Below are 15,664 nucleotides of genomic sequence, written 5' to 3'. Positions count from 1 at the left end.
ATGCTACAGAAACCGGGTTAAGCTCCAGCCTGGTGGGCCACTTGGCTCGTATGCAGACGTCACCTACCCTTACATGTACATGTAGATTGACTGCTTACTGGTAAGTAGTTTCTAAGAAAAATATTGTGTTAACTCGTGCATTGTTATTTCAATTTCAAGGTTTGTCTGACATTAACTGCAAAGCGTATGGCAGCCAAGAACTGTCTGGTGAAGAACTTGGAGTCTGTTGAGACTCTTGGCAGTACATCAACCATCTGCTCTGACAAGACGGGAACTTTGACACAAAACAGAATGACCGTGGGTAAGTGACCATCAGTCAGTTAGCTCACATTAAACAAGTTTAATCATGCTAAGTGTTAAAGTGAATAATTGTTTCGTAGTTTTTCGCCTGGGTGGAAAACAGTGTTAAAGCAGCATTGAGTGATCTAGTCCAGGTTTAAGGTGAATTTTGATTTTTTTTTTTTTTTTTTTTAATGCAAATTTTCATTGTCATTTGCTATTATAATGAGTACATTGACAATGTCAAAATCCTAGAAATAATTTCTTGATTAACTCTTAACTGTCAACCAGGCACTGGTGGTTAGGCCGATCCAGGGAAAATTATCATGACATTAGCTGTATAAAAGCAACGTGCTTCTGCTGGGTCCTCTAAACCCTAGAACTGTTATGGACATTACCTACAAGTACATTAGGAACAGTGTAATTTTCTTTAGCTTGGTTAGTCCACGTAGAGTATGATTTATGGGAGCATCTGACAGACCTACCTCAATGATTATTAATGATGTTTTTTTGTTGTTGTTGTTGTTGTTTTTGTGTTTGTTTTTCCATTTAAATATATTCAGTATATTTTTCCTGATAGCACACATGTGGTTTGACAATAAAATCTTTGAAGCTGACACCACAGAAGATCAGTCAGGAACTCCTATGGAAAAGGTACTTAAATACTTGCAGTTATTTACCAGTCAGATAAGTAGCTATTTCTAAGGACTGCTTTCTATTGCAGACTGATACCTGGAATTCGCTGGCTAAAATTGCAGGCTTGTGTAATCGTGCTGAGTTTAAGACAGGCCAAGACGGTGTTCCTGTTCTCAAAAGGTGAGAAATTTGTTCCAGACCATGGTGGCAGAAAAATTTTGAATTCTAGTTGCCCAGTTTTCAGGTGCCCCTAACTAAATTATTACTTGTCCAATAGGTGTGGTATGTCCATGTCTTATGAGCTGCATCATTCACTAGGTAGTGCCTGTGATTAACAATTAGATTATGAGCTCCAGATTTCTATCGCATGATAGTTGATAAGGACACAGCCCAAGTAATGCATAGAAATCAAAAGTGAATAATCTAATTGTGTTAGCATAAATCTAGTAGACATCCAAAAGGTTTACCTAAATTCTCTTCAAAGACACTTCAAAAACGCCAAAAAGCGGCTGCCAGGGCACACTGCTAGCTAGGCTACTCACCATCTATAATGGAATAGATAGTGAGTAGTGTAGCCAATCGGAGAACAGCATTCATGATAGAATGCTAGTAGATTTATATTAATTATTGATAGACTATAATAGGATGAATGCAAGCAAAGTATGCTTGGATTTTGAATTAATCCATGCTTTCAACTCATGGTTTTGCTCATCTTGCAATCCTGAGTTGACTGGAAATTATCTCTAACAAGACTAATGAGTCTGATTTCACTCTCCCATCGGACCACCAAACTTCCATTTTCACTCGCCCAGGAGCAAAATTTACTTGCCCCAGGCAATCAGACCTGTTTTTTATTTTTCTGCCCTGCTGATTTGGCAGAATTATTGTTAACATTGCAGTCTGCATTGCATCGCTGCAAATCATCAACTGATGGAACTCAGTGGAAATAAATATTTATCGCATCTGGCAGATGCAGAGGTTTTATTTATGTAGAAAAAGAACACCTGGAAACAGTGAAAGTGGGTGTGTATTGACTCTTGCATATCCTGGCATTGGTACCCTGGTCCCCCGTTCTAATGAGAACCACTGTGTATTTGACTGTATTCAGGGACCGTGCGGTCCTCCGAGTTGACTAAAAAGTTGTATATACGACTAAAACAATATGAAAATTTATCCACTAGATGAGTGAGTTTGACCATAAAATTTCTTATGAGTTACTGTACCTGCATTCTGACCACTTGTCATCTTTCTGGAACTTTTAGAAAATAGAGAATGATTTGCAGATTTCTTTTGCAATAAAGTTATCATTTTGGTCAGCCATCTAGGATGTTGTGGTATTTTCCATGAGTGAAAAATCATTGCAGGCTCAATTTTCATTTTGTGAAATGCTGATGCTCTGTACTGGAAAACCACAAAACCACATTCCACTTTCACGTGACACATTTTCGTTAGGATGTGGCATTTAGTAATGGTAGCACTTCAGAAGAACAATCCAAATTCAAAAAAGAAGAATGAGTGTTCTTTTCAATATACATGGCATTTAAAGAGGCCTTGGTTTTCATTTGTACCTGGATCATTTGTGTCTGCCGACTCCACAACATCAACTGCCTCGACTAGAGGCACAATGTTCTGTGAGATGGGTCGTGTGAAAATAATAATGAAGTAAACTTTAACATAACATAACACAACACAACACAACACACCACAACACACCACAACACAACACAACACAACACAACACAACACAGCACAGCACAGCACAGCACAGCACAGCACAGCACAGCACAGCACAGCACAGCACAGCACAGCACAGCACAGCACAGCACAGCACAGCACAGCACAGCACAGCACAGCACAGCACAGCACAACACAACACAACACAACACAACAAACACAATGTGTTCGTTATTGTGTTGAAATATATAGCCGAGAGGAAATACCCCTCTACTAATTGGGGACACTTTGTATTAACATGTTGTTAAAGTGCTATTCTTCCCTATTGAAAATAATGAAGTAAACTTTAACATAACATAACATAACACAACACACCACAACACACCACAACGCAACGCAACGCAACGCAGCACAGCACAACACAACACAACAAACACAATGTGTTTGTTAATGTGTTGAAATATATAGCCGAGAGGAAATACCCCTCTACTAATTGGGGACACTTTGTATTAACATGTTGTTAAAGTGCTATTCTTTCCTATTGAATGGGCAAGTAAAATTTTGCCAGGACAAGTTTGTCATTCGGCATACTCACCCGGCTGACGACTTAATGAAAAAAACAAATAAATATGAATCCCTGTGTATTAATGTTGATGTCAGAAGACAGCGTAGGCAAGAAATTTAATTACAATTCTTTTTCACAACAGGGAAACAAATGGAGATGCTTCTGAATCAGCCCTGCTAAAATGCATTGAACTTCAAGTAGGCAATGTGTCTCAGATGCGTGAGAAAAACAAGAAGATTGCTGAAATCCCATTTAACTCCACTAACAAATACCAAGTCTCCATCCACGAGCAAGCAAATGATGAGGACCCTCGTTACTTACTGGTGATGAAGGGAGCACCAGAACGCATTCTAGAGCGCTGCTCCACAATTCTGATTAATGGCAAGGAAGAGGTTTTGGATGACAACATGAAAGAAGCTTTTGAGAAGGCTTATCTAGAACTGGGTGGAATGGGAGAGCGAGTGTTGGGTTTTTGCCACTTCTTCCTCAATGTTGAAGAATATCCTCCTGGATTCGAGTTTGTAACTGATGATGTAAGTTTAAAGCTATCCTTGTATGCTTTCTTTAGCTTGGGAGCAGGGCTGGCATAGTGGCGAGAATGCTCGCCTCCCACCATTATGGCCCGGATTCGATTCTGGCCATTTGTCATCTGTAGGTTGAGTTTGTTGTTGGTTCTCGCCTTGCTCCAAGGGTTTTTCTCCCAGTTTTCTGGTTTTCCTCCCTCCTGAAAAAAAGAACAACATTTCCAAATTCCAATTTGTGACCCTCCATAGGATTTCAGTGACATTGGTGATGGCATGTGCACGACAATTTCGCTCAGTAGGACAAAAGAGTCATGCTTTTGCATGCTACTACCGTGTCAGACAAATTCCTCATTAAAATTTTGCTCTGTTTGAAGCTATATAAACATTGCTTGTTTTATGCCAGATGACAGAGAAACCGTTTCCCTAAGGAGCAAAAGGCTGTAAAGTACGTGAACAATTCTTTTGAGAGTTCTTTCAGTCGAAAGTTGGGGACAGGGAGCCCTATAACATACTTATGGCAAAATATGCTTTTTGTTCTCAGCCTCCTAATTTCCCACTTGAAAACTTGTGCTTTGTTGGTCTCATGTCCATGATTGATCCTCCTCGTGCCGCTGTCCCCGATGCCGTCAGCAAATGTCGCAGTGCTGGAATCAAAGTTATCATGGTCACTGGTGATCATCCAATCACAGCTAAGGCCATTGCGAGGGGAGTGGGAATTATATCTGAAGGTGAAAATTGATTGTATTTTCAATTCATCTGTTTAGTCACCAAGTTAAGCATAATGCTGTTTACTATGGTGTCAGCAAAACAACTGATAAACTGAGTACATTAATTAGATCATTTTAACCTGACATTATCAAGTTTAAAAATCCAAACCTAAAGAGCCACCAGAGTTTCAATCCTCATCAGGCATAAGAGGTGCAAAATTTTTATCTATGTTGGGTGCCACAGGCGACTAAATTTTGCCTTTGGGCAACTGGTAAAAGTTACTTTTTCGTATAAGCTCAAGTGCAGGGCACCCAGGATTTTTTTGTTGGTAACCTCTGGTCTTCTCATAATATTTCTTAGACCACAGCCTTGCTTTTCAGCTCAATATCATCCCTCGGGTTGAAGCCAGCACATTTGAATTTCAGAGTTACCTGTATGGTGGTGTGTGATAAAAAAATGATTTACTTATCCTGTCATTTTTAGTCATTTGTGAAGTAAAAGTAGTTGCAAAAGTGTTTATGTAAATGTAGGTTTGTGCAGTATAAATAATCAGTGGTCTGAATAACCAAAGTAAGCTCCACATGTCAACACTTTTTTCTGGCCACCATATTGGTGTCCCACGAGGTACACTAATATGGCAGCTCCATACTGGGCTCTGTAAATTTTTTCAAAACATTTCAACAAATAACTGAAGTTTGTGATAGTGCACAGGCCTAAAACTTGGAGAAGGTTCTTGTTTATTTATCTTCTATAAGGTCACATTTTCTTAACTTCATTCACTGAATGGTTTTTGAATTATTTTTATTATTATCATCATCATCATCATCATCATCATCATCATCATCTTCATCTTCATCATCATCATCATCATTATCATTATCATTATCATTATGAGTCATTATTATTATTGTTGCATGGCAGAGAAAATTATCTATTTGCAGTTCTGTTACCACCATAGATAATTACAGCTGAAAGCTGACAGCGGTTACCATCTCGATTCTTAACATTCAGCAAGGCATCTTCATTACTATCATCAAGACTACATTTAGATTTCCTTGACATCTTTTTTATTTCTCTTTGCTTTGCTTTTTTTTTCTTTACGTTCACTAACCCATAGATTTATGTGAAGTAGCTACCGTAAGTAAACAGAAAATACATTGTTAAGTAAGTAGATACTCACTCAGTATTCTAAACTGTATGTATTTTTAATATAAAAGATTAAAAAAAAACTAAATATAATATAAAGTAAAAATCATTACTATCAACCTAAGTGAAGCTGATATTTCCACTGAAATGCTTCTTCAGACATGGAGACTGTGGAGGACATTGCAGAGCGACTGGGAGTTCCAGTGGCTGAAGTCAACCCTCATGACGCTAAAGCAATTGTAGTACATGGAGGACAACTGAAGGTACCAATTATATTGTCAGTGTAAAGAGAAAGTATTGATCCAGCCCTGTAGTTAAATGTTGGACTTCAACAGATAGCAGTCTCACAAAATCGTCAGAATTTTTTGTCTTCTTGTCAGGACAGTTTCCTTTATGCTTTTTAAACGGAGACACCCCTCTATCTGAAACAACAGGCCGTTGAATCAGTCCTTGAATTTCCCTATGTTTCCTTAAGAGCTCTAGCACCCTTTGTCAAAACGCCTTTGAAATTTTCGTGGAAACGTCTTCATAACAGAAAGTTGAATCTAAAATTGTTGAGCGGTGTTGTGAATGTTCTCTCTAAGTTAAAACTGTAAAACAATAAAAAAAAATTGCAAAATGAGGTGCATAATAAGCTTTTTGAACACACACCTAGAGTTTAAAGCATGAGTGATGAAATATCTGTTTTCACGTTTTATCTCAGTAGATGTCAACATCAAATTCATTTTTATAATAGTTGCATGTGTGGAGATGACTGTAATTTCTTCTCAGGATATTTCAAGGGAACAGCTAGATGAAATCCTAAAGAATCACACAGAGATTGTATTTGCCAGAACATCTCCACAACAGAAGCTGATCATTGTTGAAGGCTGTCAGCGACAGGGCGCCATTGTTGCTGTGACTGGAGATGGTGTCAATGATTCCCCAGCCTTGAAGAAAGCTGACATAGGTGTGTAAATTCAATGGCATCATAGAACGTGTTTCAATTGGGTCTTTTGAATTTTGGGTCTGACATACACAATGGGTTGTCTGTTATGTTGGTGACTGGTTCATATTCAAATAACTTTATAAAAGGGAGTTAAGTGGCTATTGGCGTGACGTTATAACTTATCAACTGTTACTATTCAGGTGTTGCTATGGGCATTGCTGGCTCAGATGTGTCCAAGCAGGCAGCAGACATGATCTTGTTGGATGACAACTTTGCTTCCATCGTCACTGGAGTTGAAGAAGGTATGTACACAACTTTACTCAATAAAAATTGTTACATGTAGTTTTGATGCCAAAGTTGAGGTTTATTTTTCTATTTTCTTTTGCTTTTTTTTATTATCTTCCACAGTCATATGTTTACAATAAAGACATTTAATTGATTAAGTAACTATGTTGAGAGTTAGTTTATGGGGAAGTAGTCATTTCCAAGTTTTGCAGAGTAGAATTTGAAAGATGTTGCCTTTGTAATCTGTGGTTAGTAGCATGCAGTCTTACATGTAGGTTTGTTTTAGTTCACTACTAAGTCTGTCTATGATGAAGTGTCATGGAGTTTCTCACCTGACAAGTGATGAGAACACCATGCTGCCTTCCTTCTGACACAGCAGACAAACTTTATTATCATGCAAAAATTGTTTGTTACTATTTTTGCAACAAGTCAAATCTCTTTTACCGTCCATTGGTAAGAGCTTCAGTCTGTCAGATGAAGTGGGTTTGGGTTTAATTATAAGGCTGTGGCGCACACACACACACACACACACACACACACACACACACACACAACAGATAAGCTGTTTTACATAAGTTACAAGGAAGTATCACAATCAGACACTCAGTCACACAGTGAAAACTGTTTTTTTGTGTCATTTTAGTAAAGCTTGATCACCAGGCAGCCTATGTCAGTGTGAGCAGGGTTGTCAAACCCAGTAGTTGGCTGTTTGTGAAAATCATTTCATGGCTTCTCTGGTGGCCTAAACTAAGGGTGCTGGTTATGACATAACCAGCCACCTTTTCCAACCCGCAATGAAGCCTCCTACTTCAAGAATTTGTGACAACCCAAGGTAGTCTCCTACACAGACGCTCTTTAGGCTCGTCATGCGATTTTCCTCTCCCACAGGGGAGGAAGATTGCATGACAAGCCCAATGTGTGTCTGTGCAGAAGGCTACCTTGGGTAAGGCTGTGCCCAGCATCATAAAAAAGGAAATAGTGGAGACCAAAAGTTTTTCAGTTGAACATTGAGCCTAAAAGTCACTCTGTGTTTCATTTGGCTGTTTCCACTTATAAGCTCTTCCCTCCCTCCCTCCCCCTGTCCTCCTCCCCCCCCCCCCCAATTAAAAAAAAAAAGAAAATAAAAATAAAAATTAAAACAATGGGAAAAGCTACACAAACCTGGTTGGAGCAAGACATTGACAAACCATTGTGTTCTAGATTCCTTTGGATCGAGAGCAGAGTTTCTGAAAACATAATGTTGTTTCTCAAAACATTTTAGAGTGTTATTGGTGCTCTAAAGTACTAAGTATAAGTTTCGGTATTATAAGAGTTTGATGAGTATGATCTGTTTTTGCCTTCAGGTCGTTTGATCTTCGACAACTTGAAGAAGTCCATCGCCTACACACTGACCAGTAACATTCCCGAGATCACGCCATTCTTGATGTTCATCATTATCGGTATTCCCCAACCCCTTGGAATTATCACCATTCTCTGTATTGACTTGGGAACTGATATGGTAAGTCTCGTTTTCTTACTGCATAGCAAAACTTCAATCTAGCGTCCATACCTCTCCTCGATCTAGTGTTCATGCCTCTGCTCAGTCTAGCGTTTAATTAACCTTAGTATATACTGCAAAATAGGTTCAATATGGCTTTCTCGCAAGGTTGTTTTAATATCATTTTCCAGATTTAGTTGAATTTATAAAATTTTCCGCCTCAATTCGAGTAGCTTTACTTCTAAGAGCGAGCTTTAAAAATAAAATTTCTATTTTGACGTACCGCGGCATTTTAGAGTCATCTTCACACATAATACGACCTATATAGGTCTATATACTGCGTCACTGACAACAAAACGTAGAGTGCTGCATCCATTCGAATCAAGTGCTGCCTGACACAGAAATGGAAAAATCATGCGTCAAATGCCTTTGCCTCGTAGCTTTATTTAGCCTCATACACAATACTTTGAATTCATGAAAAATCTGGTGGGGCTGTGAGGCCCGCCTCCCAAAGCACTCGCCCTTTTAAGACCAAAATCTGCGATTTTTTCTTCGAACCTTACGATTACTGAGCTGTTTTATTCGCATATTCTTAATATGAAGAGAGGTTCCCTTCATACAAGAAGTTTCAGACGTATACACGTCTCCGTTTTTAGATACAGACGAACTAAAAATGGCTTTACGGGCCCGAAAAGTTTCCGGGACTTTCGAGAAACGGGCCCCTGACCCTTAAATTATTACCTTGTTTCAGACCTGCCTTAGTTCCCTAGTGCAGAGTGATGCTAAAGGTATTGTGAATGGCTGGTCTTATCGATAATGATGAAAAAAGCAGCAGTGTGAGACGAAAATGACCAAAAGTGCGACACTATATTTCTGAAATAAATGTCTTAAAAAAAACCTCATACCCTTTGAGGCTGGACATGCCTATATAGCCGATATAAGGGAGTACCTCCCTCCCCTAGGGCAGAGTCAAAGTGAAGTATCACAAGTAAGCACATTTCAAAGTGCATTGGCTGTAATAACTGATACCTGTCCAGTCAACTTCAATTAAATAGCCCTTTCTCTTTTGCAGTAGGTTTATTACTACACCTCGCCTGGACGAAAAAACCCGGGCTCTGGCAACTAAGCGGATCAGTGCAGGGCGTAGCGGCGCATTAGCACAAATCCCCCTCACCCCGGGACTTCTCATGCACAAGATATCAAAACCCCCGCCTTTCTCAGACTTTGAATATCTTTCCGGAAACGAAACACTATTTCCTTCTGAGAAATAGCTTCTTGTTTTGAATTTCCCATTACTTCCAACTTAAAACCATTCCCCTTGGATTTGCCTGAGTTTGGAATAGTGGGGTTCCACTGTAAATTTAAAATGCCTAGTTCAATGAATGTAAGTATCCCTTTGACCAAACAGTGTTTAACGAGTGAAACTTGTTTCATACTTATTCCATGTCCTCAAGTGATCTCTGGTAGAGTGACACTTCCTGTTAGACGTGTTTTTTTTAACTTGCACCATTCTTACTGCCTTTCTTCTGCGCTGTAAGGTTCCTGCCATCTCCTTGGCATATGAGAAGGCAGAGAGTGACATTATGAAGAGGAAACCTCGTGACCCCCAACATGACAAACTTGTGAATGAAAGGTACGTGAACAATAACATTGGTCGTAAGACTTACTTTCTAATTCTCTGGCAACTTCCTTTGAGCTTCTGCCATTCCTGATAAGACTTGATTGTTTCCGTTTGATTGGCTGTCGGCTCTGTCTACTCCGCTATTGGTTTAATGGTTTTTCATTAGAGGTCTCTTGTATTTTTCTCGAAAACAACCAAAAAACATGATTTCTGTAACTTAAAGTATGATATTATTGAAGTTGTTGCAACCTTTGTCATTTGTTTTCCTTTGAAGAGGCAGTGTGGCTGAGTGATTAAGGTGCTGCACTTATCCAGAGGTCGCGGGTTTAAGTCCCGCTCTGACCACTAAGCTGGAGTTGTTTCTTGGTGGACCCCAGTTCAACTCCTCGGTCATGCTTGTAAATAGCCAACTGGTCTGCCTCCCTCCAGTTGAGATTTTTAATCCTATAGTGTTAAGTTGAAGTATTTCTTCCTTCCAGTTTAGGTGACATGCTTGTGAACTAGCTAGTTGCAGCCAAGCGCATTGACCATTGAAAACAGCAACCTTTGAACATATTTTTTTGAACATTAAGAAAAAAAAAGAGGCAAAAACAAGCTTATTATCTAGGTTGCGAGTTCATGAAAAGTGCTTAAAATGCTAAAATATCTAATCCAAACCTTATCCAGACATAAGCCCACCAAAAATTCTTTTTGAGCAAAAACAAGCTGAAGGCTTGTTCCAGTACGTTCAGTCTAATTACGTACTGACAAATTCTCTCCTTCATCAGATTGATTGCTATGACGTATGGACAAATTGGTTTTATCCAGGTAGGTCAGGAAACCTAGAGCTTCGTGGAGCTCTTTCTCTCTCCATGATTTTTCGTGTACGTGAGACGTCCTACCCTTTTTCTTCTCCTAGCATTATACATTTCAATCTTTATGTTGTGAGCTGCAGATAATTTTGGATATTTGTCCTCCGGGTTTCCATCGCAAACTTCTTTGCATCGGCGTATTTAACTTCTTTAAACAATTAATGGATAAGCTTTTTTGTGTTATGCAGAATACTTAATGAGATAAATACTGTTTTGGGATAGTTTTCTTAGCAGAGAGAGAAAGTTGTTCTCGGGCACTATTGTTGCTTTTGTTGTTGTTGTTGTTGTTGTTGTTTATTTTTGTTTGTATTTTCACCAGGCTTTGGGAGGTTTCTTCACCTACTTTGTGATTATGGCAGAGAATGGCTTCTTACCAACTCGTCTGATTGGAATCCGAGAAGAATGGGAAGACAAGGCTAATAATGGTGTACTGGATAGCTATGGACAAGAATGGGTGAGTCACGTGATTTACTTCGGTTGCAGTTGCGTAGCAACCATGTTTGAAACTAGTAATTAAATGGGATCACCGATGAAGTCTGACACCTAAAGGGACTGGGTCGCCCAGTTTTAGGCAACTTCAGCGTTTACTAAGTGGACATAGAATTAAAAAAAGATGGGCAAAATTTGAGAAGATTGAAACAGATTGCATTAGGGCAAACTCAGACAACATCTGTCGGCCTTTTTCTCACATTGTATGGAAGTGTTATTTTTAACGCTCGGAAACCATCGTTTTAAATCTTTGAGATGTCTAATGTGGCCAAGTTGTTGTCAACAAAAGACTGCTGCTCAGACAAGTTGAAGTTCACAACTCATAGTTGGCAAACATTGACTGTGTTATCTAAAATGCTGTGACCTACAAGCCCCTTAAATGCGTAAGCCTTCGCCAGTGTAAAGAAACATTATCATGGTAATCTTGCTTAGTGGCTGAGTCATATACCGAAAAGTCTTTGAATCCTAAAATTAAAATACTCGGCTACGAAAGTAGAAAAGAAACAGAGAATAATAAAACTAAAACGAAACAAGGCAGGTTGAGACTGGGACGATACTTGCAAAAAAAAAAAACAAATAGGACGTTTAATTTTCGGACACTTTTTATCTGATTTTGTACAAATGTGGGACCTAAAATATACGCATGTAAAACACGAATTAAATGGAAACAAAATCCGTGAAAAGTTTTATACCGTAGTGTAAAAATTTCAGATGCTTAAAATTTCGGACACGTGCTTAAAAATTTTGGACGGTTTTATTTTCAGGCACTTTTTTTGTCCGAAATTAAAATCGTCCAAACTCTTTTGCGAGTAATTTAGGGGAACATCACGAAATCAAATCAGGAACACCACTGACCAATTATGACTGTGTTGAGTCACGAATTATAATAATCTGAGCTGTTTGCTTTCCTTGCAGACCTACAGTCAACGAAAAATTCTTGAATACACTTGTCACACCGCCTTCTTTGTCAGTATCGTTGTTGTGCAGTGGGCAGATCTGATCATTTGTAAGACTCGCAAGAACTCCATTTTGCAGCAAAAGATGACGTAAGTTTCGAGGCTTTGTTGTACAACGTACAGGGATTTGACAGACTGCGATTTCGAAACTAGCAAGAACAGCATGGAAAAGAGACTTGAGTCGTGTTCTTTTAGCGATCACCCTTGCTAGTGAGTTGTGTTGATCAACTTTTTCACCCTACATCAAACCCACTGGAAAGGTTTTATTTGGTTGAAATTTCCAAGGAAACACTTTCGCGACCGTTTTCGGTGGGAAACAAATGAACAATACTGAACAATCCCTCTACCAAGTTAAACTGGTATGTTTTCTAAACAAGATGTCTTCATATCTTTTCTTTCAGAAACAAAGCCCTGAACTTTGGTTTGATTTTTGAAACTGCACTAGCGGCGCTGCTTTGTTACACGCCTGGTTTGTCCACTGGTCTGCGGATGTACCCATTACTGTAAGTACATTCTGGCCTTGCTGTGTTCTGTGTATCTAACCTCGTACCCAGAATCCCTCTGACTGGTGGCCTGGAAGCAAGCCACCCTGGAAGGGTCTGATTGGAAGTCCGAAACTATGGGACTTCGGTTGAATAGGCCCTCTGCACGATCCGGTCACATGGTACAAAATCACACATGCTGTGACGCAAATTGCACAGTGGGACTTCCAAAACAAAGGCAGGTCAAATGGACTGGTACGAGTTGCTTTGTTTTGGAAGTCCCAGCATGTGTGATTTTGTACCATGAGACCGGATCGTGCAAAGGGCTTATTGCGCGTGTCAGCTGAGACACATGTTGCTCAGTCGAGTCGCTGCTGGTTTAGTTCCGCTCGTTTTCATTATTTCTAAAACCAGATAAAATCAAGCCTTAACTGAATTTCTTGAGAGTCGCTCGTTTTAACAGTAAGAAACGAAGACTCAAAGAACGAGATTACATAACACCGACACGTTTATAAGTACATTTTCTACGATGCACGCGTTGACGGTGTTGTATTGTAACTCTAAGTCACCCTCGTCTGGTTATGAAGTGCTCAAGTGGTTACTAACGAATGTAAACTGCTTGTTTGTTTCTCAGTGCTGCCTGGTGGTTCCCAGCTGCTCCATTCAGTTTGTTGATCTTTGTGTACGATGAGTGCCGCAGATACATCATCCGAAGACACCCAGGATGTAAGTAGTTTTTATTGTCTTCTCTCTGAAATCTTTCACGGCCGAAAAAAGCGCGGGAAAGCCAGCAACCCTCGGTTCTTGTTATCTTGCACCTGATTGGTTAGAAAGAAAACAACTTGGCCCTGATTGATTTGTAGGCAGTACACGTGATAATTGGCACCAATCATTTTGAAAGGAAAGTCAAACTTTTAATTTAAAACCGCGCGAAACGTAATAAGAAGAACACAGTCTGGTTCATGAAAATCGTACTCTTGTTGTGTTCTTTTCCTCAGGTTGGCTGGAACAAGAAACATACTATTGATCAAACATTATCGCGAGTGGAATTTTGCTGCATTGGTTTTTTGGAATGATCACGCACTGATGTAAACCACGCTGAGAGTGGATTGGAGTGTAATGGACTGATGAATCACCCCTTGCTGTGATGGCTTATCTTTTAGAGTGACAATCACGTGTCTTCGATATTATAAAGGCACTTTGCGCTGATGTATTCTTAATATATGCTTAAGCCTTTTTTTCATTTATCAAAGAATTTAAAAGCCCTTCTCCATTCGTTCATTCTTCCTATTATATTGAATATGATATAACTGGAACATTGTTCTGCGAAATCATCAAGACCGTTTTATGGTTTTTTGAAGGGAAGATATTTTTGACAAGCTAGGCCATATTCCATATTATCGTACCAGAATTGTGATATTCGCTCATTCTGTACAGTGTTATTACGGGCTTATACAAGAATAAAAACGATTGAACATTTTTATCATGTCTCGGTGTTCCTTAAAAACTGTTGCGTTTCGAAAGCAACGATCCCAGAAAGTATCGACTTCCCGAAAGAAGCGAAAAAAAAAAAATTAAAGACGACCTTCCGAAAGAACTGACTGAAGTAACCTCTCTTGGCACATCAGAATACAATGATTGCCACATGTCAGGAAATGGTCAGGGAAAAAAAACTTCTTCGAGGTCAAGGAAAAGTCAGGAAATTTTACTTTGTCAGGGAAAATTGACATTTTGAAGAGAAGTCGGGAAAATTGAAATAATTTAACACGGCTGATTAAATACCGTTGAGGGCTGGATGAAAAACTTTTGGGGTCACTGTGATCTCAATGATATTTTTCCTTGATGAAGAGGAAGATTTGTTGAAAAGTTATCAGTCTTCATGAACGGGCGGAAAGGACGGCTGTAAGTTGAGGCCAGAAGCCACTGCTAGATGTGACATTTCGTATTTATTTGGTCAGGGAAATTTGATTTTCATCAGGGAAAAGTCGGAATTTTGAAAAGTTAGATCTGTGGCAACCGTGTCTTGGCTCGTCAGAATTTGTGACGAGTTCAAAGGATGTCTTCATAGGGGGCTCTACGACTTAACAGTCATTTCATGTTTCGAAATGCTGTACACCAAGAGAGAATAAAGAGTAAGAGAGTTAATCCCCTATACTGGTCGTATTCCCAATCCCTCTAGTGATATTTAGACTTACCCAGTTCTTCCTCGGGAATGCGTGCCAAGCACGTGGCGTGGATGTTTTCAATGGAAAATGAAACTGCATGTTAACCCATATAAACATTCAAAAGAAGATAAAAATTGAAAACTGAAAAGGTAGAAAAATCTCAGTGTCATCTTGTGAAAAATCACAAATTAACATTTCGGGCATAGCCCTTCTTCAGTGTCACACTGGAGAAGGGCTATGCCACCCGAAACGTTTGTGATATGTCACTAGATTTGTCTACCTTTATCAGTTTTCAATTTATTTTCTTTTGAATGTCTTTATCCATTTAAGTGTCACGCATCAACCGGGAAGAACAACAGACCATTTTTCAGTTGTCTGCTTAGTGACCTGGCCTTTGGATGGCAGCGAGGCTGGGGCTCTCCAGAGCTTGTTTTGATACAGACCTCACTGGTTTTGTTGTGTAAAACAAGTTGTTCTGATGCTAACTACGTGCATTTACATGACAAAAGCAGTGCGGTCTGTATCAAAACAAGGCCAGGTCACTAAGCAGACAACTGTAAAATGGCTTGTTCCTTTCGTTTTATGCTTTTTACATTTATGCATGTTAACACCCCTGGGCTGTTCACGTGAGCAAAATCTCCCTCATAGGGTTGGCTATTTCTAGACCCTACTTGGATCTCTGAAACAGTAAGTGTCTAAAAATAACTTGAGGTGTTACCTTGGTAGTAAGGCCTGTATGTGGGATTAACTCTCTTTCTTATCCTCCATCCTCTCTTGCGTAGCCACCCAAATAACCACTGCAAAGAAGGCTAGTTGTTGCTGCGCCAACGTAAATCCGAGATCATGGTTCGACGAATGAACGGTAAGGCCGAACAATA

General features: G+C 39.4%; 1 protein-coding gene across 3 annotated transcripts in view; it reads left to right on the top strand.

Annotated features, from left to right (window-relative positions):
- Positions 1 to 14,104, top strand: part of LOC110041082 (sodium/potassium-transporting ATPase subunit alpha-3-like) — a 31,884-nt gene extending 17,780 nt beyond the window's left edge. For all 3 annotated transcript variants that reach the window (XM_089293750.1, XM_089293751.1, XM_089293752.1), the window contains exons 10-25: positions 160 to 301; positions 860 to 933; positions 1,004 to 1,095; positions 3,297 to 3,687; positions 4,220 to 4,406; positions 5,692 to 5,795; positions 6,304 to 6,481; positions 6,661 to 6,762; positions 8,089 to 8,243; positions 9,761 to 9,855; positions 10,611 to 10,650; positions 11,014 to 11,148; positions 12,099 to 12,229; positions 12,541 to 12,642; positions 13,256 to 13,347; positions 13,620 to 14,104. In XM_089293750.1, coding sequence (XP_089149876.1) covers positions 160 to 301; positions 860 to 933; positions 1,004 to 1,095; positions 3,297 to 3,687; positions 4,220 to 4,406; positions 5,692 to 5,795; positions 6,304 to 6,481; positions 6,661 to 6,762; positions 8,089 to 8,243; positions 9,761 to 9,855; positions 10,611 to 10,650; positions 11,014 to 11,148; positions 12,099 to 12,229; positions 12,541 to 12,642; positions 13,256 to 13,347; positions 13,620 to 13,648 — 2,049 coding nt within the window. In that variant the 3' untranslated portion in view covers positions 13,649 to 14,104. The remainder of the gene's footprint in view (positions 1 to 159; positions 302 to 859; positions 934 to 1,003; positions 1,096 to 3,296; positions 3,688 to 4,219; positions 4,407 to 5,691; positions 5,796 to 6,303; positions 6,482 to 6,660; positions 6,763 to 8,088; positions 8,244 to 9,760; positions 9,856 to 10,610; positions 10,651 to 11,013; positions 11,149 to 12,098; positions 12,230 to 12,540; positions 12,643 to 13,255; positions 13,348 to 13,619) is intronic.
- The last annotated feature ends 1,560 nt before the right edge of the window (positions 14,105 to 15,664 follow it).

This window comes from Orbicella faveolata, unplaced genomic scaffold, assembly GCF_042242905.1.
Source record: "Orbicella faveolata isolate gen_17 unplaced genomic scaffold, um_ofav_v1 contig_25, whole genome shotgun sequence".
In the NCBI taxonomy this organism is placed as follows: Eukaryota; Metazoa; Cnidaria; class Anthozoa; order Scleractinia; family Merulinidae; genus Orbicella; species Orbicella faveolata.
The sequence above is the reverse complement of the archived record's forward strand: the minus strand, read 5'-3'. Positions and strand labels throughout refer to the sequence as shown.